We start from the raw sequence: 27,863 nt of genomic DNA on the forward strand, positions 1-27,863 counted from the left end.
ACTGAACCGGTCCTAGGTGCTGGTTAGGTGCTTTCTGCTGGCCCCATCAGCAGTTGGACTCCAGCTGCTGCTGGGAGTTCTCCTGCCCTTGGCCAACAGTTTTCCATGAGGGCTGGCAGCTCTGGAGGATAGGGGTAGCCAAAGAGCCTGGTTTTGTTATGCAGACAAGTTTGTGTTTAGAGTCACTGGGGAAGGGATGGACATTAGCTAGGAGGCCTGAAGAGAGACCAAGAAAATAAACTTTTTCCAAAACTGTTGACTTACAAACTGCTGCTGTTGCATCCTATAGCCAGTCTGTTACAGGCTCCTACCCGAGTTCCTGCCTTGTTTGGTTTTGGGTGTCTGATTGGGTTTTGTATCAGCAGCATCTTGGTATGACTTGTTGTCACAAGTATGCATGTCAGTCATTTGTCTTAGAATCGGAGGTGCTTTTGTGTGTGGCTGTGGTATTAGCTTACCTGCCCGAGTTTCTTCTGTGAATGAACTCATTTGAGGTGTAGACTGCATGGAGTGTTTTTTTTTTCCTTCTTTACTCCCACATCACACACATTTTGTTAAGATTGTCTAAAATACATATCTATGTTTTGAGAAAACGATGTGGGGTGCAGAGGGAAGCAATCTTACTGAAAGTTGCTTAGTTGGACACTTAGTGTCCCTTGAAGTCTTGTACCCAAGGTACGATCTTGTGTATTAATTTTCTATTCCAATCTGTCATTTTACCACTAGCACTTGTCTCTTAAGTACTTGCTTCAAAGGGTAGTTCTAGCTTGGACTTGTACACAAGAACTTACCTATTTCTTCTGTGTCACTAACCAGTTATACATCTGTAGGGATAACAAGGTCCTGGAGGATTTGTTGAGTATGGAATTTATATCAAACCCACCAATCTCTTCAAAACTAGATTACCCTGATCTTGCACCAGCATGTGGTGGTATGGGTTTTTTCTTTCCCCAAGGTGTGATCTTACTATCAGTTCCCGCTGCTGCTGGAGACTTTCTTTGCAGTGGCTCTGGGAAAGGCACTGAATTTCTTCTACCTTATTCCTGCCTGTGAAATAGCAGGTTCCTGGTATTCTCCCACCTTTTTCTTCAACTGAATGTACATTAAGAGATGCTTTCCATGTTCAGGACTGGCTAAATTAGTGATCTTAGCCTAAGGGACTTCATATGTTGCAATACAAATAGAGATTACAAGATCCAGATGTGTGCTGTGAAGCCACTTGTCCTGCTAGTGATCTGGCAAGTGATGGGCCAACCTGCTCTAATTCTCAGAAGTGTTCTACTTCCAAACCTTGCTAAGTATTTTACCCACATGAGGCTACAGGTGAAAATATCTTCTTTTCCATTTCTTCCCATGTTTTTCCAGATGTTCCAATATTGTTGCTGGTTTGTGGAGGAGAGGGTTAGGATGCGACTCTGGAAAGCTTTGTCCCGTGCTCATAGTTGCAGTAGGAAGGGGGCTGGACACCACCTCCATTCTTCTGGGATGTATCATCGCAGTCCCCACAAGGGGCCTTGTGCACCCTTGGCTCTGACACCTTGCAGAGCAGGGCTGGAAGTCAGAGAGAGCCAGTGCTGTATGGTTTGCTGGTCAGGGTCCCACAGGTGTCAGCTGGAGTCTACAGGCTGTAAAGTAAGGTTAGATCTCCAGAATGATGGAGAGAAAGGGTATTTTTGTACATACAAACCCAAAACTTAGGTACTGTGCACAGGGTGAAGTGTCATGAGGATAGGTGTCATGTTGTGTGTAGTTTGTTGTCCTGTGTCCCGTCCCCACGCCCCCCCCACCATGGTCCAGTAGGCCCCGAATAAACTCCTTGTAGTGTGATGCCTTGAAACCATGAACTGAGATGCCTACAAGAGGGAGTCGCACAGAACAGCTCCTAACATTGTAAGATTTTGATCTGCATCTCAGCACTCAAACTGTTAAAAAGGAAGGAGACCTTGCAAGCTTATTCTAGACTTGTCCTTGGTCTCAGACAAAGTTAAAACCAAACTAATTTCTGAGAGGGGCTGTATTAGGAAAACAAGGATGATAAAACTCATATAATTTTCTACCCTCCTCTTGAAGGGTTACTCCCATTCTGCAAAGTGGTTCCATTAGTGTAGGGTATTGGGGTCACATTGAGGTGACCTGCAAGTTGTCTTGATTTTGCTGCAGCTTCATTACTGTGGAGATTTTTTTGAAGATTGATGCCTCGCTGAAATCAGTAGCTCTGTATTGAGGCATTCAGTTACCGAGGCAGCAATACAAACCTTTAGTGGAGGCATAAGAATTCCTGTCGTCTGAAGCTTCTCTCTCATCTTACCCGGGGTAGGGTAATGCAACTTTCACAGCTAGCATCTGTCCTAGAAGGATTGTGTGGGGACTAGAAGGCCTTAGTTAGCTTAAGTCCTGGAAATCTTTCAGCCGTCTTCATTCTAGAAATCTGCCTCAGTGTTCCTCATGGCAGTGAAGTTGTGCCCTGGTATGGATTGGTTACTGTCTGTACTTTAAGCATGAACCATTAGTAGACTCCAAGCAAGTCTGAAGAACAGCTAATGTTTAGCAGAGTCATAGCAAGCCTTCAGCCAGATGTGGTTCTCGTGAAGGTGAGCTGCCTGCAGCAGTAGGGAGTTTTACAAATGCTTCCTTAGTGTGGCCGGTGCTGTGGGAGGAAGAAACAACCCTCTGTTGCAGACCTAATAACACCTCCAGCAAGGGAGCTGCATCCACATGGGCAGTGCTTTGCTTGCCACCAAGGCTGTACTGGCGAGTACTAGAAGTGTGGTGGCTACTCTGAAGACAGTTAAAGTGACTGTATGGGGGGTGTGGAAGGAGTCTCCGCATGAAGTGCAGTCAGAGGCACTTAGTACACTGAGATAAGCACTGGGCTGTCCCCATCAGCTAATTAGAACAGCATGAGTTGTCAGGCTGGAAATCTAAGATGCCATCTTTGGATTAGGGGGAGGCTCAACTACAAGGCAACACTAATTACTGGTTTAAAACAATCACAGCGATTGTGCAATATTCCTGGGCACTAAAGAAACATTGCTTGCTTGTGGAGACAGGTGAACAAAAGGGAGAGCCCATCTGTCCGTTGCTGGGTGGGTGTCTCCTGAAAACTGCATTCGGCTCCAGAAAAAGGTTGCTTTCTTCAAGTAGGACAGTTGATGTTTTACTTGCCACCTCACTCTCTCTGAGGGTTTGAACAACTAAGAATACTTTGAGCTTAAAGACTGTCAGTACAGCTGCTTTGTCCACTGCTACTTGCACATGGAGGGAAGAGTAGGTTTGACTGAGTGCTTAGTGAGTGTCATACTTTGTAGAGGCCTCACATCAAATCCCCTCTGGGCAGGGGATAGCTGTAGTGGTTGAAGCAAAAATACAGAGGAAGGAGTGGACAGAGGGCTGAGAGTTCCCAGCCTTTGTGCAGACCTGCAGTTTGACACTGCCTTGCTGATGAGATCTCCCATTTAGTCTTTGCAGTACATGTACTAGGTACTGTTCTAATTGCTCTGAACTTCTTGCCCAAGGGGGCTTGGCTGGCAAACCCAGTAGTTACGTATTTACACTGCCCACCTTCCAGTAGCAGTGAACTACTGCAGGTTTAATGCCTGGTAGCTTTTATACTTGACAAATTGCTGCATTTGGCTAGGGTGGAGATCTGAAGGAGGAGAGGGGTTCTTTGTTGTGGAAGGTCAAGGTTCAAGGAAATGTCTGTCTAATGTAGCTTGAACTAATTTTAAACTGAAGTTTGTATGCAGTTAGGTTCTAAGACCTGTGAAGACAGAGGCTTGTTGGTATAACTGTGTTGCTGTGTTATTTCTACAACTGCTAACTACATAAAAAAAAAAGACAGCAAAGAAGTGTTGTCATGTTTACAAGTTAAGCTTACTGGCTGGAAGTAGGTACAGAGATACCTTCAGGAAGGTGACTAGACAGGCCTGGTTATTGAGTGGCACTGGCTCTTGCCTGCAGTAGTTGTGAGTGGCAGCAATATTTTGTCTCTCTGCAAGCTTGTGCCTTGGCTTAGCTGTGTTAGAGCAGTTGACTGGGGAGGTTGTGGACTGCACTGGTTTGTTGGCAAATGAAGATGACAATGAAATGTGACAAAGATGATAACTCAACCTGATGACTGGAGCAGGAGAAGGTGGGGCATAATTTTTAAAGTCGAATAGCTGTGTTGGAAGAGCTCCCAAGTATAGGCAAGCCCCCAGGAGAGTAGTATTGCATTCTTTACATGGTTCAGGTTTCCTTCCCCATTGCAAGAGGAGGAAGATTTAAAATTTACAGTAAAGTTATCCTAAGATAAAGTCTTGAGAACTGCAAATAATGCAGTTTCACTTAGTCTGGGGTCAGTGGGGTTTTCCTAAGCACTGCAAGAAGTTCATTGGCTTATGTACCCAGTTTAATGTTGCCACAGCATCTTAGGTAACAAGTATTTTCTTATTACTATTTGGATTAACTTATTCTACATGCTGAGCCAGTTGCTTTGCTGTGAATCGTACCAGCTTTTATGGTGTTATGGTGGTAGTATCTAGGCTGAGTAACTTCAGGCTGTTCAGTCTTCGTCAGCTTTGCTTCTTTAGACACATAATTTTGAGCTCCAAGTTACCATTAAATTTAAACCTCTCTAGTGGCTTTCTACTGGATAGTTCTTGATGGAAAATTTAGGTGTTGCTGGTAGAGGCTTTGACTAAGCACATAGTTTTGATAGCTTATTAGTGAAAGAGGGAACTTTATTTTTGCAGTGACAAAGTTGGGGTGGTGGGGAGAATAGTTTTCTCTTGGATTATCTTGTCTACATGTTGATGTTACGTCAGGTGTAGCCTAGCCTGTCTCCCCGAGTGCAAACTGCAAGCCTAGTAGGAGGATTGGAGAAAACCCTTGCTTTGGAGCCTATATTTGCAACCGTTTTCAAAATTTGGAGGAGCTCCAAACACAGGACCTGTGCCACTGAGTTGTTAGTTTTGACTTCTGCATGACTGTGCTTCTGTGGGAAGAGGTTGTACTGAAAATCCTAGTCCTAAATTTTTTGTATCTTCTAACATTGGCCACCCTGAAAACCATGGCATTTAAATTCTGCAGGAACAGAATTGGGCCACTGAGGCTGAGACTGTGGCTTTGTGTTTTCCAAAGCTTGTTATGTGGGGAGCATCTGCCCAGTTGATTTCAAAGTTGATGGGATAGAGCAGCCATATGCTTCATTGCCTGGGAGGTTCATTTTTTGTCAGCTTGGGTCTTGGTTTTCTCAGGTGGTATTTTTTCCACTTCCTCCTGTGAGGAAGAGGGGCAGTCAATGGACTTCCTAACATGTGTGGAAAAGCTTTTTTTTTTTTTTTGTATGTTAAAAAAAGTGCAGCTTTAAACACCTGTGGACTGGTAGATGCAAGCCAGCTTGAGCCTTTCCTCTTGGCTTGCTGTTGCTGTTTTCCCTAGGATTCAAAGGTACTTCTGGCTGGCTCTTCTCCCCTGTATGCATTTGGTGGTGCCATAATGTATAATGGACCTTCTTTAGACTACAATCCTCAAGATTGTGACACAAATCTGTTCTTTTATAGTGCACCATAATTTTTATACTATGCCTTCCTTCACATGTTTAAAAATGAGGAACTCTGGGAGAAATTTGTTTATATTAATTTGCTTAAAAGATTGTTTCTGCACTTGCAGGCAGAGGCTTACGAACTCTTAAATGAAAACCACATAGAAGAAAGACTTGAAACTTTGAATGTTCCTTTCTCATGGCAGTATGGCCAGCTAATGGTTTCTTGGATGTGTTGGGACTTGTCTATGTGTGAAGTTAATAAAAAATGGCTATTCTGTGGTAACTAACAGTCATTCACACCTTCCTGTAATCTGAATTTTCAAGTTTAAGCAAGTTCCACATTTCCATTTTAAAAGCAGTTGGGGGACTTTCTTCACCATGTTCTATCCAGTTTAACAGAAGAGTCCCCTTTTGAACATGTGTGCAGCTTCTGGAGTCCAGAAGCGAACCACACAGCTAACTTGAAAGGTTTCAGCTAGAACATGGTAGCTGCTAAATACCACTTACATACCCCTTCTCCAGTAGTTCTCTGCTAGCAAAGTATCCAGTGGAATGCTGCCTTACTGTCTGAACACCCTTCTGTTAGGTGCTTAGAGACTCCTGTATGTCATACTGTCTCACAACTGGAGCGCCTTCAGCAAGGAGCAAGACCAGACATGCTAGAGGGCAGGGCAGGGGCCAATATTCAAAAATACAGTCAGAGAGACTCGGGGGAAGACTTCTGCACCTGAAGCAGCCCTGTTTTTTGCCTGTGCTGCCATGGGTGGTCGGAGCCATGTTGTGAACTGTTCTGGTTGAGGATGGGAAAGCTCAGAGCGCTCCTTTCAGAGTTGGTGCTAAACTGAAACAAATGAGAAACCGTAGCTTCAGCAGTAAGAAAAGGCATGGCTTTCCTCTAGTTTGGAACCAGTGTCTCTCTTTTAGAAAGAAAAAAGACATTGCTCTACGAGTATTGATTGGGGTGTTGTTGACAATTTTAGAATTTGAAATCAAATCACTCTTGAAGTGACTTGAAGCAAATGGTGAGTGTTTGGTGTGTTCTTTAGACAGTTTAGGTTGGGGTAGTGGTCGCGAGCAGTAAGCTGTCACGACACTAGCTGAAAGCCCTAGGTGCTGGGTGTGCAGTTGCAGCTAATGCTTCCTTGCTGCTCTGGAGGCTGAAGTTTTGCTGGTGAGGAGGGAGTTTAGTCTGCAGGCACACACAATCCCTTCTGGCTGACGGTAGGATTTGCCAGGCAGTTGGCTGAGGTGAGTCCCTGGATGTACAGAACCAGTTTTGATCGCTGTCAGCCGGTGGGGATTTGAACTGGCTGCCTGGAGCAGAGGGACCTGCACTCTGGTGACTCCTCCTGCCTGATGAATAAGCAGTGTGGGCAGCTGGGACATGTCTGGCAGCACTTGGGGGTTAGGGAAGCTCAAGACCACAAGCCTCTGTCCTGCCTCTAGATGCTGTGTTTAGTATTGGTAAGCTGTGGCCGTTCGTAAGTCTGGCCAAGGAGGATGGAGGTGAGATAATGAACTGAAATAGTCTGCTGCGCGAGGTGTGCTTTCATTTCCAGGCTAGCGTTCTGGTGTGCATCCCATCTGCTGTCAGAGCCACTTTGTTTTACTAAGACTTTTGTGAAGGCCTTATTTGCTCAAACAGAAAGTATTTAGATTTGCTGCCCCAGTGCTTCTAATTAGTGAACTTGTGCCTCCAGCTTCCTTCCAGTTGTTTATTGAACCAGGTGTCTGCTCCATAGCCTCTTCTTTCCTTGCTCTGAGCTTGACCTGCTTTCCTCATGCTGTCGGAAAAAGTAGGTCAGATTTCTAGCTTTAGATATTATTAGACAGGAAACAAAAAGACACTGGATTTTTTATCACCCCCTCCTAAAACAGCTAACCTGTGATGAAGGAGCGCTCCAGGAAGCAGTATGGTGGTGCTGGGAGCCTTGGTCTGTGGGAGGGTGGAGCACAGGCTGGGGGTCTGTTCCCTGGCTGCCTGGACGGATTCATTTGGCTGTAGATGGAGGGACAAAAAAGCTGCAGTGGGGTCCCTAATGACATCCTTGGACAGGGGAGTTTCTAGGGTTGAGGAGCGTAACCAAACCCCAGACATATAGCCTTTTTTTTTTTTTTTTTTTGTTATGCATAAGCCAAAAGCTTACTTCACAGATGATGCTGTGCCTCTGAGTGGCAGCAAAGTTTGGCCTGGCCTTTCTTGCGCATGGTCTTGGTTCTCAGGACACCACAGGCACTGTTGATTGAACTGTGTTTATGCTGTTGGGCTAGGCCAGTGCTGTTTCCTGGGCATGTGTAGTTGGGATATAACAGGATTCAGCCTGGAAACAGCTTGAGCACCTAGTTTTTGAAAACTGCTTGTTTTACATTCCTGGAGCCCAGTGTTAGTGCTGCATCTTGCTGGCCAGCTGATGGCATTAATTGCTGAAGGCCAACAGTCAAAACAGGATCCAGACCTCTTCCTGCTTTCGCTTCTTAAAGCAGATGTGTTTTTCTGGTGACCTGCTTAAGGATTTTGTCTCTACCTTTGTGGGTGGGTGGTGATGGTAGTAGTTGCTATAATATTGATTACTAATCGGCTCTTACTTAAGGCCTAGATTTACTATCTGTCACTAAAATTTCCAGGGAACTGATGGGTAACTGCTGTTGTAAAGAATAACCGAAGGTTTTTTGTCCTGACCTACCTTGTCTGATTCCTTAAAATAGAACAATGCTGCTCATATCCAGCTTATCACGGCTTTGCAGCTGTATATGAATAACCTATTTTGTGACATGCTTTTGATTTTTTTTCTTGCCCCAGTCTTAATTTAACCTATAATACTGTTCTTTTTCATTTCTTTCAGAATGGACTGCTGAATTGGGAATTATTGCAGACTCAACAGTACAGCACAGCTCGTTGCTTCGTCTATTACTAGTTATTTAAATTGGACTTTTAATATCCTGCCAGCTGCTCTTCATACACACATGGTGCATTGTTGCCATTCTCAGAATTGCATCTTTGAAACCCAGACCATCAGTAACCTTCATTGAACAAAGAGGCGACCTCCTGCGTATGTTTATAGAGGGATTTTTTGGACCTACTGCCCTCTAGCTTTCTTGCTGGTGCTGTATTTCTAAGACACTATGGAGCCCAGTATGGAGTACTGCTTAGCGCAGGTGCTGCAGAAGGATGTTGGAAAGAGACTTCAGGTTGGCCAGGAATTGATAGATTACTTCTCAGATAAACAGAAGTCAGCTGATCTTGAACATGATCAGACTATGCTGGATAAAATGGTTGATGGACTGGCCACTTCTTGGGTAAATTCCAGCAATTATAAGGTAAGACTTGTCAGATGGAATGTGGTTACGGGCAGAAATTTCAGTGTCAAGTGCTACCTGATCTAAGTGAAAGTTGTAGGCTTTTTAATATACTGTTCTGTACTTAATATACTGTTCTGTAAGCTGATAATTATGCTGAATCAACCATTTTTGACACATTTCTTGGTAGGTGATAGCCAATACAATATTGACGACTTAGGGCAGTAAGAATGGGGTAAATGGGGTTTTAATAAATGGATTTACATTTGGTGTTCATGCTTTGTGATACTCTGGTTTCTTTGCGTACCTTGTTAGCTGGTGGCGTGCTTTGATCATCCTGGTAGTTAAGCGATGTTGATGATTTCCTGCCATATTAAAAAAGCTTATAAAACTGCAAAAAGCATATATAAACAGCAGTATTTTTCACTGTCATTAAATCTTGCTAGACTTTTTTTCCTATTTTCTGTGGGCAACTTAAGTACAATTGATCTACTGCACTTAGTTCAGGGGTAGTGTGTGTGTGTATGTATGTTCTGTAGAATTTGACAGTGTTGCAATGAGTTGATAGGACATGGAACTCCACTGCCTTGTTATCCCTGTCGTGTTGCTTCATCTTCCTACAGCTCTTAGTGAGGAAGTCCTACCACTCCCATGTACTGTGGCAGTGGCGAGGGGTTCCAAGCTGTGGCTTGGAAAACTCCTGTCCTGGTCCCTTCACAAGGCACTCTGACAAGTCTAATAGGGTACTTAAGCTGTTGTATGGGATGTAATAAGAGACTCTGTTCCTTTCTGATAAGTCCAGAAAAATCTGAGACTTAAAGTTCCCACAGAGCTGAACCTGAAGATAATTAACTGAGAGTTGTACTGGAATTCTTTCGTGTAGAAATGAAGGAGAGACTAGCCATATAGGTTGCAAGTGCCCTGGAGCTCAACATCCTCAGATTAATTTAAACTATTTTTAATAGAAATTTTGATAAGACATTGTGAGATTGCAGTGTATTGGTCAATGTGTTCTGCACAGCTGCATTTTTTCCCTCTTCATTTTTGTCAACAAGCAGCTGTGGTAGAAGCTGTTTGGCATGTAGGAACAAAAAAAACCTCAACCAACAAATGACCAAAGCCAATACAGTATCAGCAGAGGATCCCTTCTGGTGGAGCAAATGAAGAAATCTTAGTTTGCTGTCATGGACAAGCAGTGTACATGTAATTTTCTGAGCACATTGCATGTTCTTATGCCCCCTTTTCTTGCTAACTGGCTTTCTCTTACAGACTTCCATGATTCTCAGTGGAAGGGTAACCCAGGCACAGTAAATTTGAAATTGTTATAAAATGTGCTGTTTGCATGGGTTTTATGAAGCGATGTGGATTGCAGAGCTATGCAGTACTTTGCAATTCCAGCATCACACTTAGTCTGCAGAATTTCTTTTAGGATAGCTTGTTCTCCTTCTCCTCCACACCCTTTCCCAGTCTTTTGTCTGTTGAACTACACACTTACAATGTTCACTGTGGTATTCATTCTCTGCTAACAAACTGGTGGCACTTCTGTACTGCAGTGACTCTGTTCCAGAACTCATGCTGCTGAGCTGGCTGTTCATTAATGTGCGTGTTCTATAGATAGCATTTGCTGTGTTTAATAAGTTTTAGTAGGCATAACGGAGACACGTCTCGGATGTCTGGAGGGTGTTTTCTCAGTGAATGAGGATAATAGAGGATGTGAAACCTCTGAGTGGGGCAAGCTGGCTACCTGGAGGTTAGTGATGTCTGCTTCAGTATCCAGCCAAGGCTTAGCGCATCATCATATGCCAATCTCTTCCTTTTGTTTTAGTGCCTGCATCTGTGTTATTGTCACCTTTCTTCTTGACTGCTTGTGAGGTGGGGGTTTGGAAGTTCAGCTCTGTCTGGTGTGAGGGAGAACAGGGTAGCTGGTGTTTGTGGATTAGTGTTAACAACTCTGAGAGTGAAAGGCCAAGCATCACTGCCCTAGAATAGCCATCTGGAGAGCTAAACTGCAGTTGTTTGGTCATGGTTGAAAAAGCCATTATATTTGCAGTCTGTTTCTTTGCTCACCTCGCTCCCTCCATCTGAAAAAGTATCAGCTTAAAATAAAGATTGAGATCATCTGCATGATCTGAAATTTCCTAACACTTCAGTGATAAAGTGCATGCTCTCAAAATTAGACTGGGTTTGGATAACAGATCCATTATCTTGGGAGGGCATCCAGTTGATTCATGGCTCCTGCCTGTCTAGGACTCTTCTAACCTAAACACTTGTGCTTCGATCTTATCACTGAGGAAACATCAGCAAAGCAAGGAGGAATGACATCTCTGAGGCAATCCAGTTCAGTTTGGATTAAATGCAGCCTCAACTGATGATGAAATTACTATGCCTTTACAGGGAGGGCTCAAGCTGTCTCCCTCATTGGGATACAAGTTTGAGCTATGAAAGGCATGACTGTCACTGACATTTTTAGGTTTTGGTGGGGTTTTTTTGTACACTGTTTCTATTTTAACCTGACACTATTTTGTGAAGTCCTTGACCTCAGCACTGGGACTGGAGACAATGCAATCGTCTCTTTCAAGTGATGCAGCAAAAAAGCAATGATGGAGGGGAAAGAGATGCTTTTCTTGGTGCTGTCCAAGCCTGTAAAAGCATCATGTGTGAAACAGGGTGAGACCTAACATGCTTCTGATAGCACTCAGCACTCTAAAACTCTTCTAACAAATGGCCTTGTGACCTGGTCACTGGTGCCTGCTTCATAACAGGCAGCTGCCTTAGGTGCAGAAGGCACTCGGATAGTTCACGATGCTTTTCAAGTCAAGGAAACATGAGGGTTGTTATATGAAGCAAGGCACTGAGGTCCAGTGCAAGGCCATTTGCAGATCTGCGCTTGCCAGGAGTGCATTTGAGCTGCATCCAACAGGCATTGCCTGCCCTGCAGTTTTCCAGCAGTACTTGTAGGTAGGTGGAAGACAGAACAATGGTGCAGAGTGAAAAGATGATTTCTCTTTGAGAGCTCATACTCTGGAGCTCAGTTACTTAGAGCAGACAGCCTGTGTTTGCATGGGCACTAGGAGTTGTGGGGTACACTAGCAAGGTTGGGCTGGAGAAGGGGTTGCAGGATGCTGTAGATGAAAGAGGAATCCTGCCTCCGCTCTGTTTCTTCACAGACAGCTTTGTTTGCTTGGTCTGTGCTGTTTCAGGATGGTGGTTCTGCTGGACTCCATTTCTTCCCCTGCTAAGCAAAAGAGAGAGTTATTTTGCAGAGCTTTGACTCTGAACAATATCTAAGGCCTACACTGAGCTGTCTGTCTTGAAACATGCAGCAAAACACTGCAGCAGTGTCAGGGGCTTCAGCACGTCCTCCCAGCTTCACAGTCCTATAGCAGGGGGGGAGAGCTGAAATAATCAGTAATTCCTTAGTGAACGATCTCACTTCGAGCTGCTTGTGGCAGCATTTGGTAATGCTGTTGTTAACTAGGCAGGATCTCCTGACTCATCTGTGGCTGATATGCCTTTCTCAGTACCCAGACTATGATGTGGCACTGATGTTTCATTTTGAGGTGTAGTGTGAAGGAATATGTCCAGGATCTTAAAGTAGTTTTCTACCACCCTGATATTCCTAGAGGTGAACTGAGGGTTTTTGGCAGTGACCTTCTCTTGCCTGCTTCTCCACAACAGGAGAGTATTGCACCGTCGCCCCATCTAGTGATGGGGATGAGGTCTCTTGCACCTTTCTGTTCCTTGTGATGTGTGGTCTGTGCTGTCGGAGTTGAGGTTTGGAAGTGCTCTTGGTATTGCTGTAGCAACACCCAAGAGTGAACTCAGCTTCGAGGTTTGGTGGTGACAGAGCCTTCAAGCAGGTCAGGGTCCATCAGACTGAAGAGAGGTTCTAGTCAATGTTTTCTAATATTGCAGAGTGGTAGGAGAGGCCAGTTTGAAGTGAAACTGGGTGTGGGTTTGCAATAAGGAACTTCATGAAACTTTTTGGCTTTTTCCTGCACTTTGGCAAGTAGTGATTTTTTGACACTGCACTACTCTCACTGCACAGGCTATGCTTGCCAAGGAGAGTATCTCACAGCTCCATCTGTGTGAAGCTCTGTGCCTGGCAGCTCGCAGGACTGGGCTTTGCCTATAAAAGAGGAGTTAGGAACTGACATGGTTAACAGACCCTGGTGGCTGAGGACACTTCCTCTTGCGAAGGTCTCCTGGCTGAACAAGCAGCCCTGGCTGAACAAGCAATGCTGTGCTGGTAGACCCAGTCTGTCGGGGTGAGCTGTGCAGGGCTATATCCTGAGGCTCATTTGTGTTCATGTGTGCAGGACTTCAGATTTTATTTGTTTAGGTCCTTACAGAGGACATTTTGTTACTTACAGAGACATCGCACTCTAAAATAAAATGTATGGTGAGATGTTACAGAGAATTTTTTAGTATGGTGAAATATTGCAGGGAAATTTTTTTCCCGAGAAAACTCCTAATAGTGTTAGAAAAAGCAGCCTTCCATTCTGATCTGTGTCTGAATATCAAGCATTACAAGAGCATGCTTCACTGAGCTGAAGAGAAATAAAACATACATAAATTAGCTGGCTTTCTTAAACTGTATTGAATAATTTTTTTGGCTTCTCTAATTGAGGGGTAGAACAGATGGTGGAGGCTTAGTTTAAAGTGGCATCCATTAGAGTTACTTAAGCTGATGAATGGTTGTTCGCTATGAGCATACATTTGTTCTCTATACCGTGTTTATTTTGGTTGAAATTCGGTGGAAGAAATCACAATTTAAGAAATAATTATCATGCATGGTTATGGGTCGATATGATAATTTAAGTGTGTTTTGAGTATTTAATGCACAGGGCAAAAAAGACTTCGCCATCTGGGGAAGAAAGAGACTTGTAAAGGGTTTCCAAGCAGCTGCTGTTAGCTGGTGAGTTTTGGGATGCTGAGGGATACATGAGGATCAGTAATATATACATTTGTTTAGCAGTTTCATCCCTGAAAACCTCTTTACCATGAAGCTGTAATTGCTAATAAAAAAATAACTAAATTAGTTTTTGATGCCCAAAAGGTATGAGAAATGGGCTATGGAAGAAGAGTGATCTTGAGATCTGGACTTGCGAGTAGAGCCTATTCCTTCCGTGTGCCCGTATTGCGGAAGGTATCTTGCAAAAACTGCTTCTGACAACTCCTCTTGTGGGGAGAAGAGCTATCTTAGGAAGGGCTAAAGGCTCATCAGGTTTGAACTGCATTTGCAGAGCGTGCCCAGTCCTTGATTTTTAGGCTCCTGAGCTGGCGTGCTACTAATAGGTGGGTTTTCCTGCCTTAAACTTAACGAAAGAGCAGAGTTTTGGCTCTGGGATATCAAGTTTCCTGTAGGCATTGCTGTTAAGTCCCAGTCCAGCTGATCAGTTGTGTTCTCTCTGGCTGTAGTAGCTGGGGCTGCCTTTCCAACACTTTCTGCTCTGTGTGGTAATTTGATCGGATTATGGTGCAGCTCTTGCCTATGTGGTATTGGCAGTATGGGGAGTGCCATAGAGGGTGCAGTGCAGAATAGGAGATTTGTAGCAGCTGGGCTAGATCAAATTTAATACTAGCTTCAGTCTTTTGTATTCAGGACAGGAAAAAAAGTTAACTGCTGTAGCAAGTCAGCATTTAGAGTTTTCCTGTGACTTTTTCTTAACACTTAAAAGGTAATAATGACTGGTTGTAGCAGGAAGGATTGTCCTTTTTCAGCTGGGGTGGGAAGAACTGTAGTGGAGGAGTAATACTTTCTGGTTGTTTCATATACAATGTGGATGTGCTACTGGTTGCATAAAACAAAAAGTTTGTGAGCCTGAGTGTACCAGACAACAGTATCTTTCAGTTGTTTACGAAGGTATTATGAAATCGAATATAAATAGTGAGAACCTACAGGATCCAAGGGATTGTGAAGAGCAGAGACCCAGTGTTGAAATAAATAGGACAGAAGTTTGTTTCCATAGTGGCACGTGCAAGGTCTGTCTAACTTGGTATCCCATCTCTTGGTGGCCAATAGCAGATGGTGAGAGATGAGTAGAAAAATGGGATACAAAGTAAATGTCTCCCTTGCATATCATTCTGGCTTGCAGAGATATGAGCCCCTGATTTCGCTTTCTGACCAAATTTATATTACAATCCCATAGGATTTTAGTGCTGGGACCTTTTAGAGCCGTTTTGTCTTGGGTGCTTGGTAGTGTGGCTGCCTTGGCATTGGCAAGACCAAACAGTCTTTTGGCTGGGACTGAGAGTCTGGTCAACACACAACAGACTGAACCATTATGGTTACTAAATTGAGAAGATAAAGCTATGCCTCTAATGCTGGTGTAGTGTTTCAGTTGCAGCACTTCAGTGCTTGTCACTAGGGTTTATTCAGAGGTCTAACACAGTTTGCTAGCTCTCGGGAAACCTTGGATGTATTACTTGACTGCAGGCTGAGGGTCACAGCTGATGCATCGGTGGAAAAGGCAGATTATTGGGGATTTATTTCCGTGGGGATAAGGGTGTACTAATGCTATTGTACAGTGCCTCGCTGGGCTCTTCTGTGGCATGTGTTGTACGGTTCTAGTTGCCTGTCTGCAAGGAAGGAATTCAAGCTGGAACAGGTGCAGGGAAGGGCTAGTGTGGTGTTTAGGGGATTGCAGAGCCTGCCTAACCAGAGGAGACAAAAAGTTTGGCTTGTTTAGTTTACAGTATGAAGGCTGAGAGGGAATACGACTGCTATCTATAAATACATCAGAGGGGTGAACATCAGGGAGGGGAAAGAACTATTAGATCTAAAGGGCAAGGTTAGCACAAGAACGAATGGGTATAAGCTGGCTGTGAGTAAATTTAGGCTGGATGTGAGATGAAAGTTGCCTGCAGCAAGAACATTGGAAAACTCTTGGAGAGGAATAGATAAGGACAAGACATCTATTTGGTTTTAGGATAGATCTTGTGATGATTTTGATTAGCTTATATACAATATAGAATAACAGGCTTATGTGCAGTGATAGGGAAAGTTCATTTCAGTCCTTTGTATGGTAGAACAGGTATGATGCTGTGCTTGAAACTGCTCTAACACTTTGAATAAACACAAATATTTTGAAAAGTGTACTGGTTTTGGTCCTCAGAGATTCCAAAGTGACTTACTGTTCATGCTGTGTGTGAGGATCATGTACCTGTTACCTCTGGATTAGAATTAGCAGTGTCTCATATATGCATGTGCGATCCAGCTCCCTCATGTTTAGTAGGTAGTATGGTGAGTTGGGGAGAATCCTCCTTTTCCCTGACATGGTGACTCCTGCCTGAGGATTTTGCCTGAACTGGAGGTTAGTTGCAGTGGTAGGTTTACAGGCATCTTGATTTTTTTTTTTTTTTTTTTTTTTTGCTAGTCTCTAAATGGCTCAGTGGAGTTCTGTTGTCCTCTTGATGCTGAAAGAAATATTCATCAGCCCCCAGGGTGCGCCACCAATACCAGCCTGTTACCTTCTCAGCTAGAAGCATGCACACTCTTCTGTGTTGTCTTTGTGGGAAATTCCTTGAGGTCATCTTGAAAACTGTTCTTGTCTCACCCTTTGAACTTCAGCATGAAAAATCACCTACTGACAGTCCCACTGGCAATGGGGTCTAGTTGCCTCTGACTTTGTCTAGTTTTAATTAAGTAATTTTGTAAGCAGGGAAGTTTTATGAAGCCTCATTTCCTTTGGCTTTTTCTGTGTAGATTTGCTGGTGTGTAAAGCTGTGGTTTTCCTCATGATGAAGTCTGTCTTTTAATGGAGCCTCTTTTGGTTGGTTACTATATTTGTAAGAGCATGGTATCTTTGGGATCTCTGTTTTCTCTACTATGTTAGGTTGAAGTTTGCTAAAATTGGTTAAAGAATTCAGAAGTTAATGGGGAGAGGGAAGAATATATGAATGATAGATGAACAATTCAACTAGCTCTTCTTTAAAAATAAGACTGAAAATACCTGATGCATAGTAATAAAAATACTTTTTTTTTTTTTAACCTTCCAGTGTGTTCTTAGTGTTAAGTGCACCTATGTTAGCTTTTGGAGAACCAGCCCACTATATAGGTACAGGGATACTTTTTGCTTCAGATATGTGATGCTGGCTCTGGCAGCCCTCCTTTTGCAGCAGTTTCATTTTAAGACTGAAAGGTAAGATTTCCTGTATGGTAGTAGGTTCAGCTCATAGGATCACAGGGTAATTCAGGTTGTATGGGCCCTTGGGCTCATCTAGTTCCATCCACCATATCATTGTTTACAGTCAAGGCCTTAAAACTTGTTTCTTATTTGTTTTCTAACAAAATTTATTAGTACGGAAGTGGTAAGTGTCCCAGTGTCAGAAGTGCCTATGTGAATAGACTCCCATATAAATGCTTTTGCGATGCCAGTGATGACAGTGTAGCTGTTTGGGTTTGTCTTAGATATGTGAGCTAACTCTTAAGATGAGCCATCCGGGGTACCAGTGACAATCTAGTTGAGGCTCAGCGCAGTTGGATGTGTCTTGCTGCGTGGCTCGCTCAGAGCTCCAGGTTTCTAATGGCTGGACTGTGTTATGTGTGAGTTTGTATAGAGCTGCCTCAAGTATTTGTATCCTGTGTGTTGTCTGCTCTGTGGCCGTATCATCAAATGCAGGAGGGAAGGTGTGGAACACAGTGGAGACATGTAGTCTCTGATTTTCTCCAAGTGAACATTACCTCCCACAAATTGTTCATTACTTTCTTCCTAGATCAGATCTCTTTTTTTTTTTTTTTAACTAGACAAAACCTGCTATGTTCCTCATTTGGTATTGCTTTTGTGCCAACTATAAAACCTTAAAACAAAGCAACATTTGAGTATTCAAGAATCAGAGCAAAGAGTCCCAGTTATCAGAGCGTGGAAAGCAAGATAATTTTTTTATAGTGTGGCTGGGAGTTTAGCCAGAGGAAAGAATGTGTAGGATTGGGCCCTGCATTAAGTGTGAGAAAGAAAATGTTCATGCCTAGTAATGCTTTTTCATCTCCAAAAGTAGCTTTCTGAAGAGAAGTTTGTGTTAATAATGAAAAATTAGGTGGTAGAGTCTCATCCTGCCATACCCTTCTTGTGGGTTGCTGTGCTCATATATGAAGGGTGTGTGCACAAGCGCAAAGGCTGGCAGGATCTCTTTTGGGACATGGAAGCATTGTGAGGTTAACTGTGGTGTTGACACCTTGCCAGGGTTAGAGTGCCAGTCAGCTGGTGGTTGAGGACCTGATAATAGTAAATGGAAAACCTAAAGTTTCTTCTACTCGGTGTATTTTGAAATCATACTGTTTGAGTAATATCTGCGTTTACTGTGAGTTGTATGTTAGCAATCAGCTCTTTCTGCTAATAATTGTGTTAGGTTTTTGTGTGTCTGTTAGAACTATATTCCATTAAAAGAGTATTTTTGCCTTGTGTTGTCATGACTCTCTATTTGACTAATATCAAGTGACATAGTCATGTTGGGTCTAATTGGAAATCTTACTGCAAATGGAGGCATCGCTGCTTACGCAGTGATGTGGAACAAATGTCTGCTTTTAACAGTTTAGGAGGACTTCATGTCTTGCTATTAGGAGCTTAAATAAAGGGGATGCCACTTGTTCAGTGCTGTTTAAAGCTGAATGTTACAGGCTTTTACTGATATACACCCATCATCAAAGTTATCTGATGGAGCCAGACCTGTTAAGAACCCAGTTTCTGTAATAGCTTTATAAATATAGGCAACTCTAGCTTTCACACTGGAATAAAAAAAGTGTACCTGAGTTCTGGAGGGAATCCCATTTGCTCATAGCTGATGGAGTCGGTCCTGTTGCACCAACTTACTTATACCAGTGCTCCTCGATAAACAGTGTATCAGTGCTCTCATCTGTTTAGAGTGCTGAGGACTGAATGATCCTTGGGCAGATGCTGGGGTACGCTCCTAGCTTTTTAAATTAAGACGTTGGAGAAGATAGTTGTGTACCTTGCTTAACTCTGAGACATTTAGAGGAGCACTGCAATATTGTATCCCAAGGAATGAAGGGTGCCACTGATATGCTGCTGCTGTGTGCATGGCTGAACTGCTTGACCTCCAAAAGGAACTTCTGCAATGTTTGGATGTTGTATGGAAAGCTGAAACTGCACACAGGTTTTAGGAGGTCCCTGCTCTTACGCGTTGGAGTATTTGTTTTTCTTTTGTCTGTCTGGCTAAAGCTTTTCTTCCAGGCCTGCATAGGTGGCTTTCCTGATAGTCTACTGTCCACCTCTTCTACCTTCTGTCCCTTTAGGTCTTTGGAAAGTTGTTACCTGTATAATGTTGCTGGACTGTGAATAAGTTATGTGAGTGAGTCTACTTGTGAAAGACTGCACAAGCGCCAGTCCCCATCAAGATCTGAGCTTTCTTGTTGCCTTTAAAGAGCTGCTCCAGTCCCCGTCAAGACCTGAGCTTTCTTGTTGCCTTTAAAGAGCTCTGCTTCTTTATTCATGTTGCTCAGGTCCCATTTTCTCCATGCAATTTCATCCGTTTCCTTCTGGAATTTCCTGTTCTAGTAAGCTAGCTTACAATTAATGAGAAGCTTTTCCCAAGCAGGAGAGCATGTGCAAAGTGAAGTGGTTCTTGTTTGAAAACTTGCACCTACAGGTGGTGTGACGGGGACTGGCACTACAGATGGATGGGAAGGCAGGAGCTGACATCTCAGGCCAAATGACAGTGCTTTGAAGGTGGGGAGATTAAAACTTCAATGTGCAGAACTGCTAGAGAGGGATGGGGGTGTGAAAAGAATAATCCTAGCCAAGGTATCAGGTAAGACAATTCCCTCTACAGCAGTAGTGATATAAATGGGGCAGAGCTGGAATATTTGGGAAAGCTGGAAGGGAAAAGATCTGAAATAGCAGAAAGTTGAGCTAATGAGAAACACGTGAGAACTCTTTGCTCATTAGGATAAATGGGAAGGGCTGGATTTTAGGTCTGTGTGAAACACTGCAGGGTTAGAGACTTAATAAACTTGAAAGGTATCCCTCAAGTTCCTATGCAGGGAGAGGTCTTAGCTGAGTATTAGCTACTAACATGGTCTTTTCTCAGGTTTTTACCCTTCTCTGTGCTATCACTGAGGTATCTGGGGCTGATGGTAATTGATGGCTATCTTACAGGCATCTTCCAAAGTTTTCTGGTGGCTGTTTTCAGGAGGAAGTAGTGCATAGGAATTGTAGCAAAGAGTGTGCTGTAGCTGGACAAACACTTAAGAACAAGAGTTGGTTACTTTTCCAGGTGGTAGCTCTTACAAAACTAAGTCATGTGAAAGGTGGGGTGAGGGTGGCTTGCTTACTTTTTTGTCTCTGGACAGCAGGTTTCTCATGACATAGTAGTGAAGTCATCTAGGTCATGTGGGTCTCATGGGTTCCCCTGTCCTTTCAGCTAACATAGAGGGAAATGAGATGAAGGAAAAATTGATTTAGAGAGGAGAGGCAGGATGAAATGCTGGAGTATGTACTAGATACTCTGTGCAGGTACTCCAGACTTCCATGTGTTATGTGTTTTCTGTTTTTAACTAGAATCCAAATTTATCACAGTTGTTTTGCAGGAGTGTGTCTTATGATGATCCCAAGATTGTTGGTCCAACATCAATATAATTCTGTTGCGCTAGGCACAAGGGGTGGCTGGGGGTGGTCCTGCTGTTTTCATGCTCCCAGCCAAAGGGGCTCATTTGGTGCAGCTGCAGCCCTCAGACACCGCTGTGCAAGGGCTGTGCTTTGGGTGTATGAGACATTTACTGAAAAAGTGTGGGGAGCTGTGGAAGTGGCCATATCTCAAAGAACTAGTTGTGCAGCTGGGGTAATGCTGGCAGTTCAAAAGGCCTGGATAAAGCCCTCTGGGGGAATCTGAGCAGGTGTGCATGAGCCAGGAGCTTGGAGGAGAAGGGAGCTGCTGATCTGAGGAAGGACGGGGCTGTGGGGATGGATGGGGGTCTGGATAGACTCTGCTTTCCCTGTGGGGAGATGTCCAGTGGTGACTGTCATGTGGCAGTCTGAGAGGAACAGAGCAGGAGGACAGGTTCTGGTGTACCTTTTTCAATTGGGGTGAGGTAAGCACAGGCAAAGAGAAGAGGCTGAGGGCAGGGCTTTGAGATGGTGAGCCAGGAAAAACTTCTGGGAGGTCAAGGAGATGACTTGAGCCTGTTTATCTTCCTTCTGTTTACTTCACAGCTATCAGCAGTTGTAGGTGACTGGCATCTTCAAGCTGAGAGGATGGAAATGAAATGTGTTATTGGGGGCTGCTTTCCAGGGATCAGAAAGGCACTTGTGATAAGTGAGAGCAGCAGTTCTGATAAGTGAATGTATGCTAGAAAATGGCTCTGCAGCCAAGCTTGGCTGAGCAGCAGCTAAACCAAAAATGCTCTAAAAGCTGCCTTTTTTAATCAGGAAAGGTGTGGTAGGGTTGGGAAATCTGGTCCTTAATTAGCAGTCAGATCCTGCTGCCATTAAAGTCAGATAAATTCAAATTGATGTAATGTGCTGTGCATGTTCAGGCTCTCTGGAGGTGGGATGTAATTTTGGATGAACACCACAGCTAATGTGGGAAAGTTCTGTCTTTTTTTTTTTTTTAGTTTTAACTCTTGAAACGCTTGTAACAACATCTATGACTGGGTTACTTGTGTACATGATAACAAGGATTAATTTACATTTGAATTTTGTTTCTTATGGAATTTTTTTCTGGGAGACATTCCTTTGAGGCTAATGTTTGATAATGGGTAATGAGCGTGTGTGTGTAATTAATCTTGTTTACTCTTGTTACAGAAGTTGGAGTATGTGATTGAAATTTATGATTTTCCCACTCCCCCTATTTGAAGCTTTTGAATCTGTATTTCCTTGTGATAGTTTTGGCGGTTTTAAAGTAAAAACACCTTGGTTCTCTTAACACAGTAGGGTTTTTTTTAGTCAAAGGTGAATTTGTATCAAATTTTGGATTCTGTGCCTGTTACTGTGGCATTGTGTGGATGTGGCATCTTTGAAAGATGCTGTTTTGTATAAAGCCTTTACAAAATAGAAGATGGAAAAAAGAATTCTTGGGCTATTACTGTTTTTTGTACTGGCACAGAAATTGATACGAGAGCAACCCAAGCCTTCTCTAGTTGTTTGCAGTCTGGCTGGAGTGCACCAGTTTCCCACCTGTTATCTATGGGCCATGTGGAACTCGGATTATGGTTTTGGGAGCTGTAAAAGATAACTTGAAGGAAGTGAGGCTGTTGCCAATGGGCTTTCATTTGCTTTCTAGGTATCCACATACTTACTAGAAAGTATGTAGGTGCCTGTATGTTTCAGAAGCTTGAAAACTATTGTGTGTGAGTCTTGGGGTGGGAGGGTCGTTTTCTGGCAGATGGGAAAAATGCTTATGTCTTTCTCCATTTTACTGTGGTGTATGCAATGTTTGTATCTGTAACAAAAAATAAATTGTTTGTCAGAATTCTTAGTTCTGATCTTCTTCCTTTATTCGATTTGAAGGCCTTAAATGATATTAAGCCCTAACGCTGTTCCAGAAGAAACGCTTTATTCACAGGAAATAATTGGTTTCAGTGTAGGAGGAACTGGTTGGGATTTAATGAACTGTATTACATAGGATATCAGATTAACTGACCTAACGAGCCCCTTCTGCCTCTAAAAATCTGTTATTGGTGCAAACAATGTAGGGTAAAGAGATCATGGTCTTTGGCTGTGTTCTTTAAAATCATGTAGCTTGATGATAGACAGATAATGCTGTTTTCAGTCAGTTTTTTCTTCTCTTGTCCTTGCTGTTTTCTTTGCCCTTCCCAGATCAGTGGTGTGAGAAGGATGTTCCTTCTGCTTCCAGACAATGCTTGTCTTGACATCCTGTATTCTGCTCTTTGTTATTCTGGAGGAAATTTAGATTCTCATCTGAATTGAATAAAATCATTATAGGTATAAATGTCTGTGAGGAGAGCAGCTGACCAACATTACAAGCTGCACTGTGATTTGGAATTAAGGCTTCAGTCAGGAAGGGGTGTCCTTGTGCAGAAAGTTATTGCTTGGGTTGATGATGGGTGATAAGTCAGGAGGGTTGTGTCACTGTATTTGAAAGGGTTACTGTTCTGAAGCAACTGTAGCAAATAAAAGCTGAGAATGAGGTGTTTGGAAGAGCCCATCAGCAGATACTTGGTTGTCCCAGGACCTGCAGTAGGGTCCAGATTCTTGCAAGAACTTGAGGTGCATCCTGTTCCTTTGAGGGTTGAGCTGCATATAGATATTGTTTTCATCTTTGTGCCTGTCTGTTTTGAATCTCTGCTGTTCAGTGCTCATTTTGGGAACAGTTACATACCTGTGAGATGGATCTTATTTTTTCCTTTTATCTGGCATCAAAAGATTAAAAGGAAACTTGAGAAGAAACATATGCTTTTCATTTGACTTGCACAGCTAATTTTCTCCTTAATGTAGTGAGCTCCAACTTTCTGCTGAAAGCAAGTTTGTGCACATGCACCAGGAGTCTGCAAGGAGAGAGTCGGGGGAGATAAATGTTCTGTTTCAGTGGGGAGCTGTAGATCTCCTGTGTTTTGATGCTCTTTCATTAGTAATGAGCAATAAGTGATCCGTCTGCACTGTGGACGTTTGAGCCTCATGTGTTAGTCTTCATGTAGTTTTCTAGGCCTGGTGGGTCTTGAACTGTGGTGACGGCCCATGCCTTGTGTAGTGTCTTCTTTCAGTAGGGGCTGTATTTGTCTAGAATATTTGGGTTGGAGCACTTAATGGACTCTGTCAATGCAGATAATGCTGTTTTATTTGATGCCCGATGTCTAAAGCCTTTGCTAGAACTAATCTGTGTATAAAACTTCTTGGAAGTCCTGCTTATTAGGAAGAAGCCCCCGCTTCTCCCCTGATCTTGCAAGATCTGATTTAGAAATATTTAATGCATGTTTTTCCCTACATATACTGTAAATAGTTGGTTTGGAGATTCACTGTTCTTCTGATTGCCATAGTTAATGATACACATATCCTGAAAAATCTTTGATGCTAGACCATAAGAAAATAAAATGGTTTTGGAAGGATGTGATTAATATAGATTTTTAACTTCTGTAGCACTTGTCATGCAAAAGGATCTGGAATTACTTTTCAGACCAACAAAACGGCTAAACCCATCATTGAAGCATGCTGCTTTTACCTGCTTGAACAATAAGCTTGGTACAAATGTGTTGCTTTCTGTCAAGGGAATTAAATTGCTTTAAATATTGATGCTATGGTCTTTAGTCACCAGGCATTAAGGCAGAGGTTGTATTTAGTTCCTAGTTCACAGATAAAGTAGCGAGGCAATCCTACAGGGGAAAATTTGGCAATGGGCTAGTGAATTTACTCTTTGTCCTGAACTAGTCACTGGGCTGCCAGTGAAGTGTAGAGCAGGTCTGGAAGCTCAGCTGACAGGGCATGGAACGGAGCTTCCAGAAGAGGGGTGGGAGAATGGCTTTCTTCCCTGACAGCTCTTACCTTGTGGCTGTGCTGAGGGCAGGCCCTGCTGCACCATGTGCTGTGCTGAGCCCTACTGAGCTGCATCCCAGCTCCAGTCGTGCTGGTCCTGATGGCCATGTGTTCCTGTGGCAGGCAGGTGCCACAAGCCCATGGAGCTAGGTTCCTGCCTGATGCCTTTCCTCCCTTTATAAGCAGGAGCTTGTTCTGATTCTTACTGGTAGCTGGAACAGTCCTTTGCTCTCAGATACAGCATTCTCCAAACTGTGTTAGCAGAAGGCCTCTTCTTTAATTAAAAACAAAACAAAAACAACAAAAAAAACCCACCCAAAAACCAAACCCAAGGCTAGACAGGTGTTAAGACGATGCTTCTCTCCTGCTTTCTTTGACTTGACTTTATAAGTTTTCTTTCCCACTCGGTATTTCTGGCGCTACAGAAATCAGACCTTGTGGGACTTAGCTAGAAAGTGGTGCGGGGTACTTGCAGTGTACCCTGCCTGCCTTCTGCCCTCTGAATGGAAAAGAAACTGCCCTGAAGATACAAGAGTATTTGCCAAAACAGTAGTAGAGAGGTTCTTTCTCACTGTCTCCTGCTTCATGTGGAGAAGCTCTTTCTCCTTTCTTCTCCCATTTTGCTTCGCCAGCAGCTGCATTAGGTAGCTTGGCTCCTGGCGCATGTTGCTGTTGCTCTGCCTGTGGTCTCTGCCCACCACAGCTCTGGCAGCCCAAAGCGTTTGCTTACCAGGCTGGTTTGGAGCTTCCTTGGCCTGCTGTGATGTGACTGAGCACAAAGAGTTGGGTGTGCAGTGTTGTCACCTCCATTTGGAGGGAGAGGTACGGAACCAGTGTTAGGAAAACGCTTGTACTAGACATGGTGGGAGGGAGCCCTCCTCTGTCTGTGTGACTGAAGTAGGCTGGCAGGCAAGGTGACTCTAGTGGAGAGGAAATCCCTGGTTATTTTTCACACTCTTCATTTTCTGCCTTACGTTTCTATGAAGCTGTAAGTTGCTCCCAAAAGAATGGAGGCTGCTCCACAAATTGCCAATGAGAAGGATTCCTCACTGTGCGGAAGAGAGGCTGGGTGGGTTGCTTGCTAGCCTTGCCCCTTTAGATAGAAGATGATGATGAAACTATTGCAGGTGGGGTTTGTGTGTGTCTGAAGATTACAATTACGAGACCATCCGTCTGGGTTGCTGAAATGTGAGCAACTGAGTGGGAACCAGGTTTCTGCTGGTGTAAAGGTTTGCTGGGAAAGCAGGTGCCTTTGCAGGGATTAGCTCCAGGGGAAAAGGTGGTTTCCCTCTTGCTTGTGTATGCAGGTGCTCTAGCTAATGCCACACTCAGGAGCCACAGGAAGGGCTTAGTTGCTGCTGAGCTGGCGGCCTTAGCAGCAGTTAATTGCAATTATGCCTCTGGTATTTTGGGCTCTTGGGAAATGACTAGAGGGCAGAGCCCTGCCATTTCCCCCTTCCCGAACATATTGCATAGTCTAGGTTTGAAAGAAGAAAATTCCTCTTGCGGATCCCTTGTTAGCCAACTAGTACTGCTCCCAGTCTGGCCTATGAAAGGGCTGTGTGGATTTGATTTCATGTGAATAAGAGTGATAGTGAAGAGTGGTTAATACTGAAGAGCCTGCTGTTGACTCTTAGCTTGCAGCAAACCTTTCTCCCTCCTTTGGTTGCTGAGGCTTAAAACAGAGGTGGTAATGATAAAATCCAGGTTTGCAAGCCACAGGTCTGCACCACAACCAAGCTTTTGTGTGTGGGTAGTCAGAATAGCAGTCCAGTGTATTTGCAGGGTGGCTCATGAGATGAAGTTTTAGATACCTTGCAGACACCAGCAGACTTTTTGATTGTTTCTGTCCTGCTGGTGCTGTTGGCAGGCAAAAAGGAGACGCAGCCCCTGCCTGCAGGAGGTTGTGCTCTGCGTTAGAGGAAGCAAGAGGGGAGACAGTTCCAGCAGCAGTGCAGAGTGACCTGCTTGGAAGTTTATTGCTGATTTTGTTCGTCTATGCTCAGGGGGAAGCTCTGTAGAAAATTTGTTGGAGTGTTCAGAGACTGCATATGACTTTTAAGGAAAACTTAACCACGACCTAGACTGTATTTGTTCCCTGTGGTTTTAAGATGAATAGGCATTGCAATAATGTGATATGAGTACTACATGTTAATGTGTATGACTAGTCTGTGGTAATTAATGTGTTTTGGTCTGCCTTTATAGTATTCAGGCTATCCATAGAAGAAAAAAAATCTCATGAGATAAAGTTTTAAAATAAAGTTTCTCTTTCCAGGTAACTTGGGCTGTTCAATATGCTCACTTGTATGAGGAGTGGTGAGTCTGTTGGCAAGGCCGGGGAGCACAGGTTATGAATCTCACAGCTTGAGTCAGCAGAGGTACAAGGCTTGTGTTTCATGCAGGCACTGGGCTGTTACAGGCTCAGGTTCAGCTGGCAGCTCTGCCACTGACTGACATTACAGTGTCCAAGTGTATAATGTCTTTCTGTCCTCCTGAGTCTCTTCTCTGTTCTTTGGGGAAAATAATATCCTCAATTTAATAAACATAGTGGCTGTGTAAGCCCATTGCAGTGATTTGAAACTGGGGGCTGATGTCAAGACCTCTGTAGTTGGGGGAGGATGTGTAACTTAAGATGAGCTTGTTTCTTGCCCCCTCCAGAGCTACCAGCTAAGGATGATGTGTGAATGCTTCCTAGCATACACATCACCTTGGGGTTTCATTCAGTGGGATCTTAACTACATAGAGGGAAGACACTTTCCATATTGTTAGGTTTGGGAAATTGTACAAATTCCTTTTTTGACACATTTTCATACAATTTAATTTAAACTCGACCCTAACGAGCTAAAACACTACAAAGCTAAAATGAATTTTGTATTGATTTGAGTGGCCTGGGGACTCTTTTACAAGGTTTAGCTGACAGTGTTGCATAAATGTGTTCAGTTTAATTGGGAAAGGGCTGGTCTGTGTGTTAATCTGGCTTTAGTAGCAGGTCTTGCTGTGGCAAAGCAGCACAACTGAGTCACACTGAGATGGAAACCAGGACAGAGCATGCTGAATATGCGACCTTGGATTCCCTTTCATGCAGTGTCCAGCATGTGTGGTCTGTGAAGTTAGATGTGTGGGTGATTAGAAGCTGTTTCGAGTAGCCAAAAGTTTATTAAGACCTATTGTTTGCTGTTGACTAATGAATGTCACAAGTATGAGGAGTTTTATTGGGTCTTGAAGAAGCTCAGCATGATAGAATTCAAATGCCTCCCTGCCCCTTGCTTGCAGCAAGGAGGAAGCTCTTTCATGTTCTCTGTGAGCGAGTGTTTCCCTAGTTTGTTCTTCCAAGAAATCTCATCACGTGCATGCTTTGTATTTCTCAAAGCTGGGCCCAAAATAAGTTTTGTCAAGAAGAAAGTTCTATTTGTGTTTAAGTCGAGGTCATTGGTCTAGAGTTAGTTAAGGATCCTGCAGGGAAAGAAGGGGATGGATATAGTTTGGGTTTCAGACACAGGAGAGGGAGTCTAAGGTTCAGCTTAGCCTTTATGTACTTCATGGTTGCACACTAATCTTGAGTTAAGCCAGTGTTGGAAAGTTTTGTTAACCAG

At 43.5% G+C, this 27,863-nt stretch overlaps 1 protein-coding gene across 9 annotated transcripts in view; it reads left to right on the plus strand.

Annotated features, from left to right (window-relative positions):
* The first annotated feature begins 8,565 nt into the window (after positions 1–8,565).
* CLASP1 (cytoplasmic linker associated protein 1) overlaps positions 8,566–27,863 on the plus strand; it is a 167,608-nt gene continuing 148,310 nt past the window's right edge. For all 9 annotated transcript variants that reach the window (XM_075710059.1, XM_075710065.1, XM_075710062.1 and 6 more), the window contains exon 1: positions 8,566–8,845. In XM_075710059.1, coding sequence (XP_075566174.1) covers positions 8,651–8,845 — 195 coding nt within the window. In that variant the 5' untranslated portion in view covers positions 8,566–8,650. The remainder of the gene's footprint in view (positions 8,846–27,863) is intronic.

The sequence above is a fragment of the Pelecanus crispus genome, chromosome 5, assembly GCF_030463565.1.
Source record: "Pelecanus crispus isolate bPelCri1 chromosome 5, bPelCri1.pri, whole genome shotgun sequence".
In the NCBI taxonomy this organism is placed as follows: domain Eukaryota; kingdom Metazoa; phylum Chordata; class Aves; order Pelecaniformes; family Pelecanidae; genus Pelecanus; species Pelecanus crispus.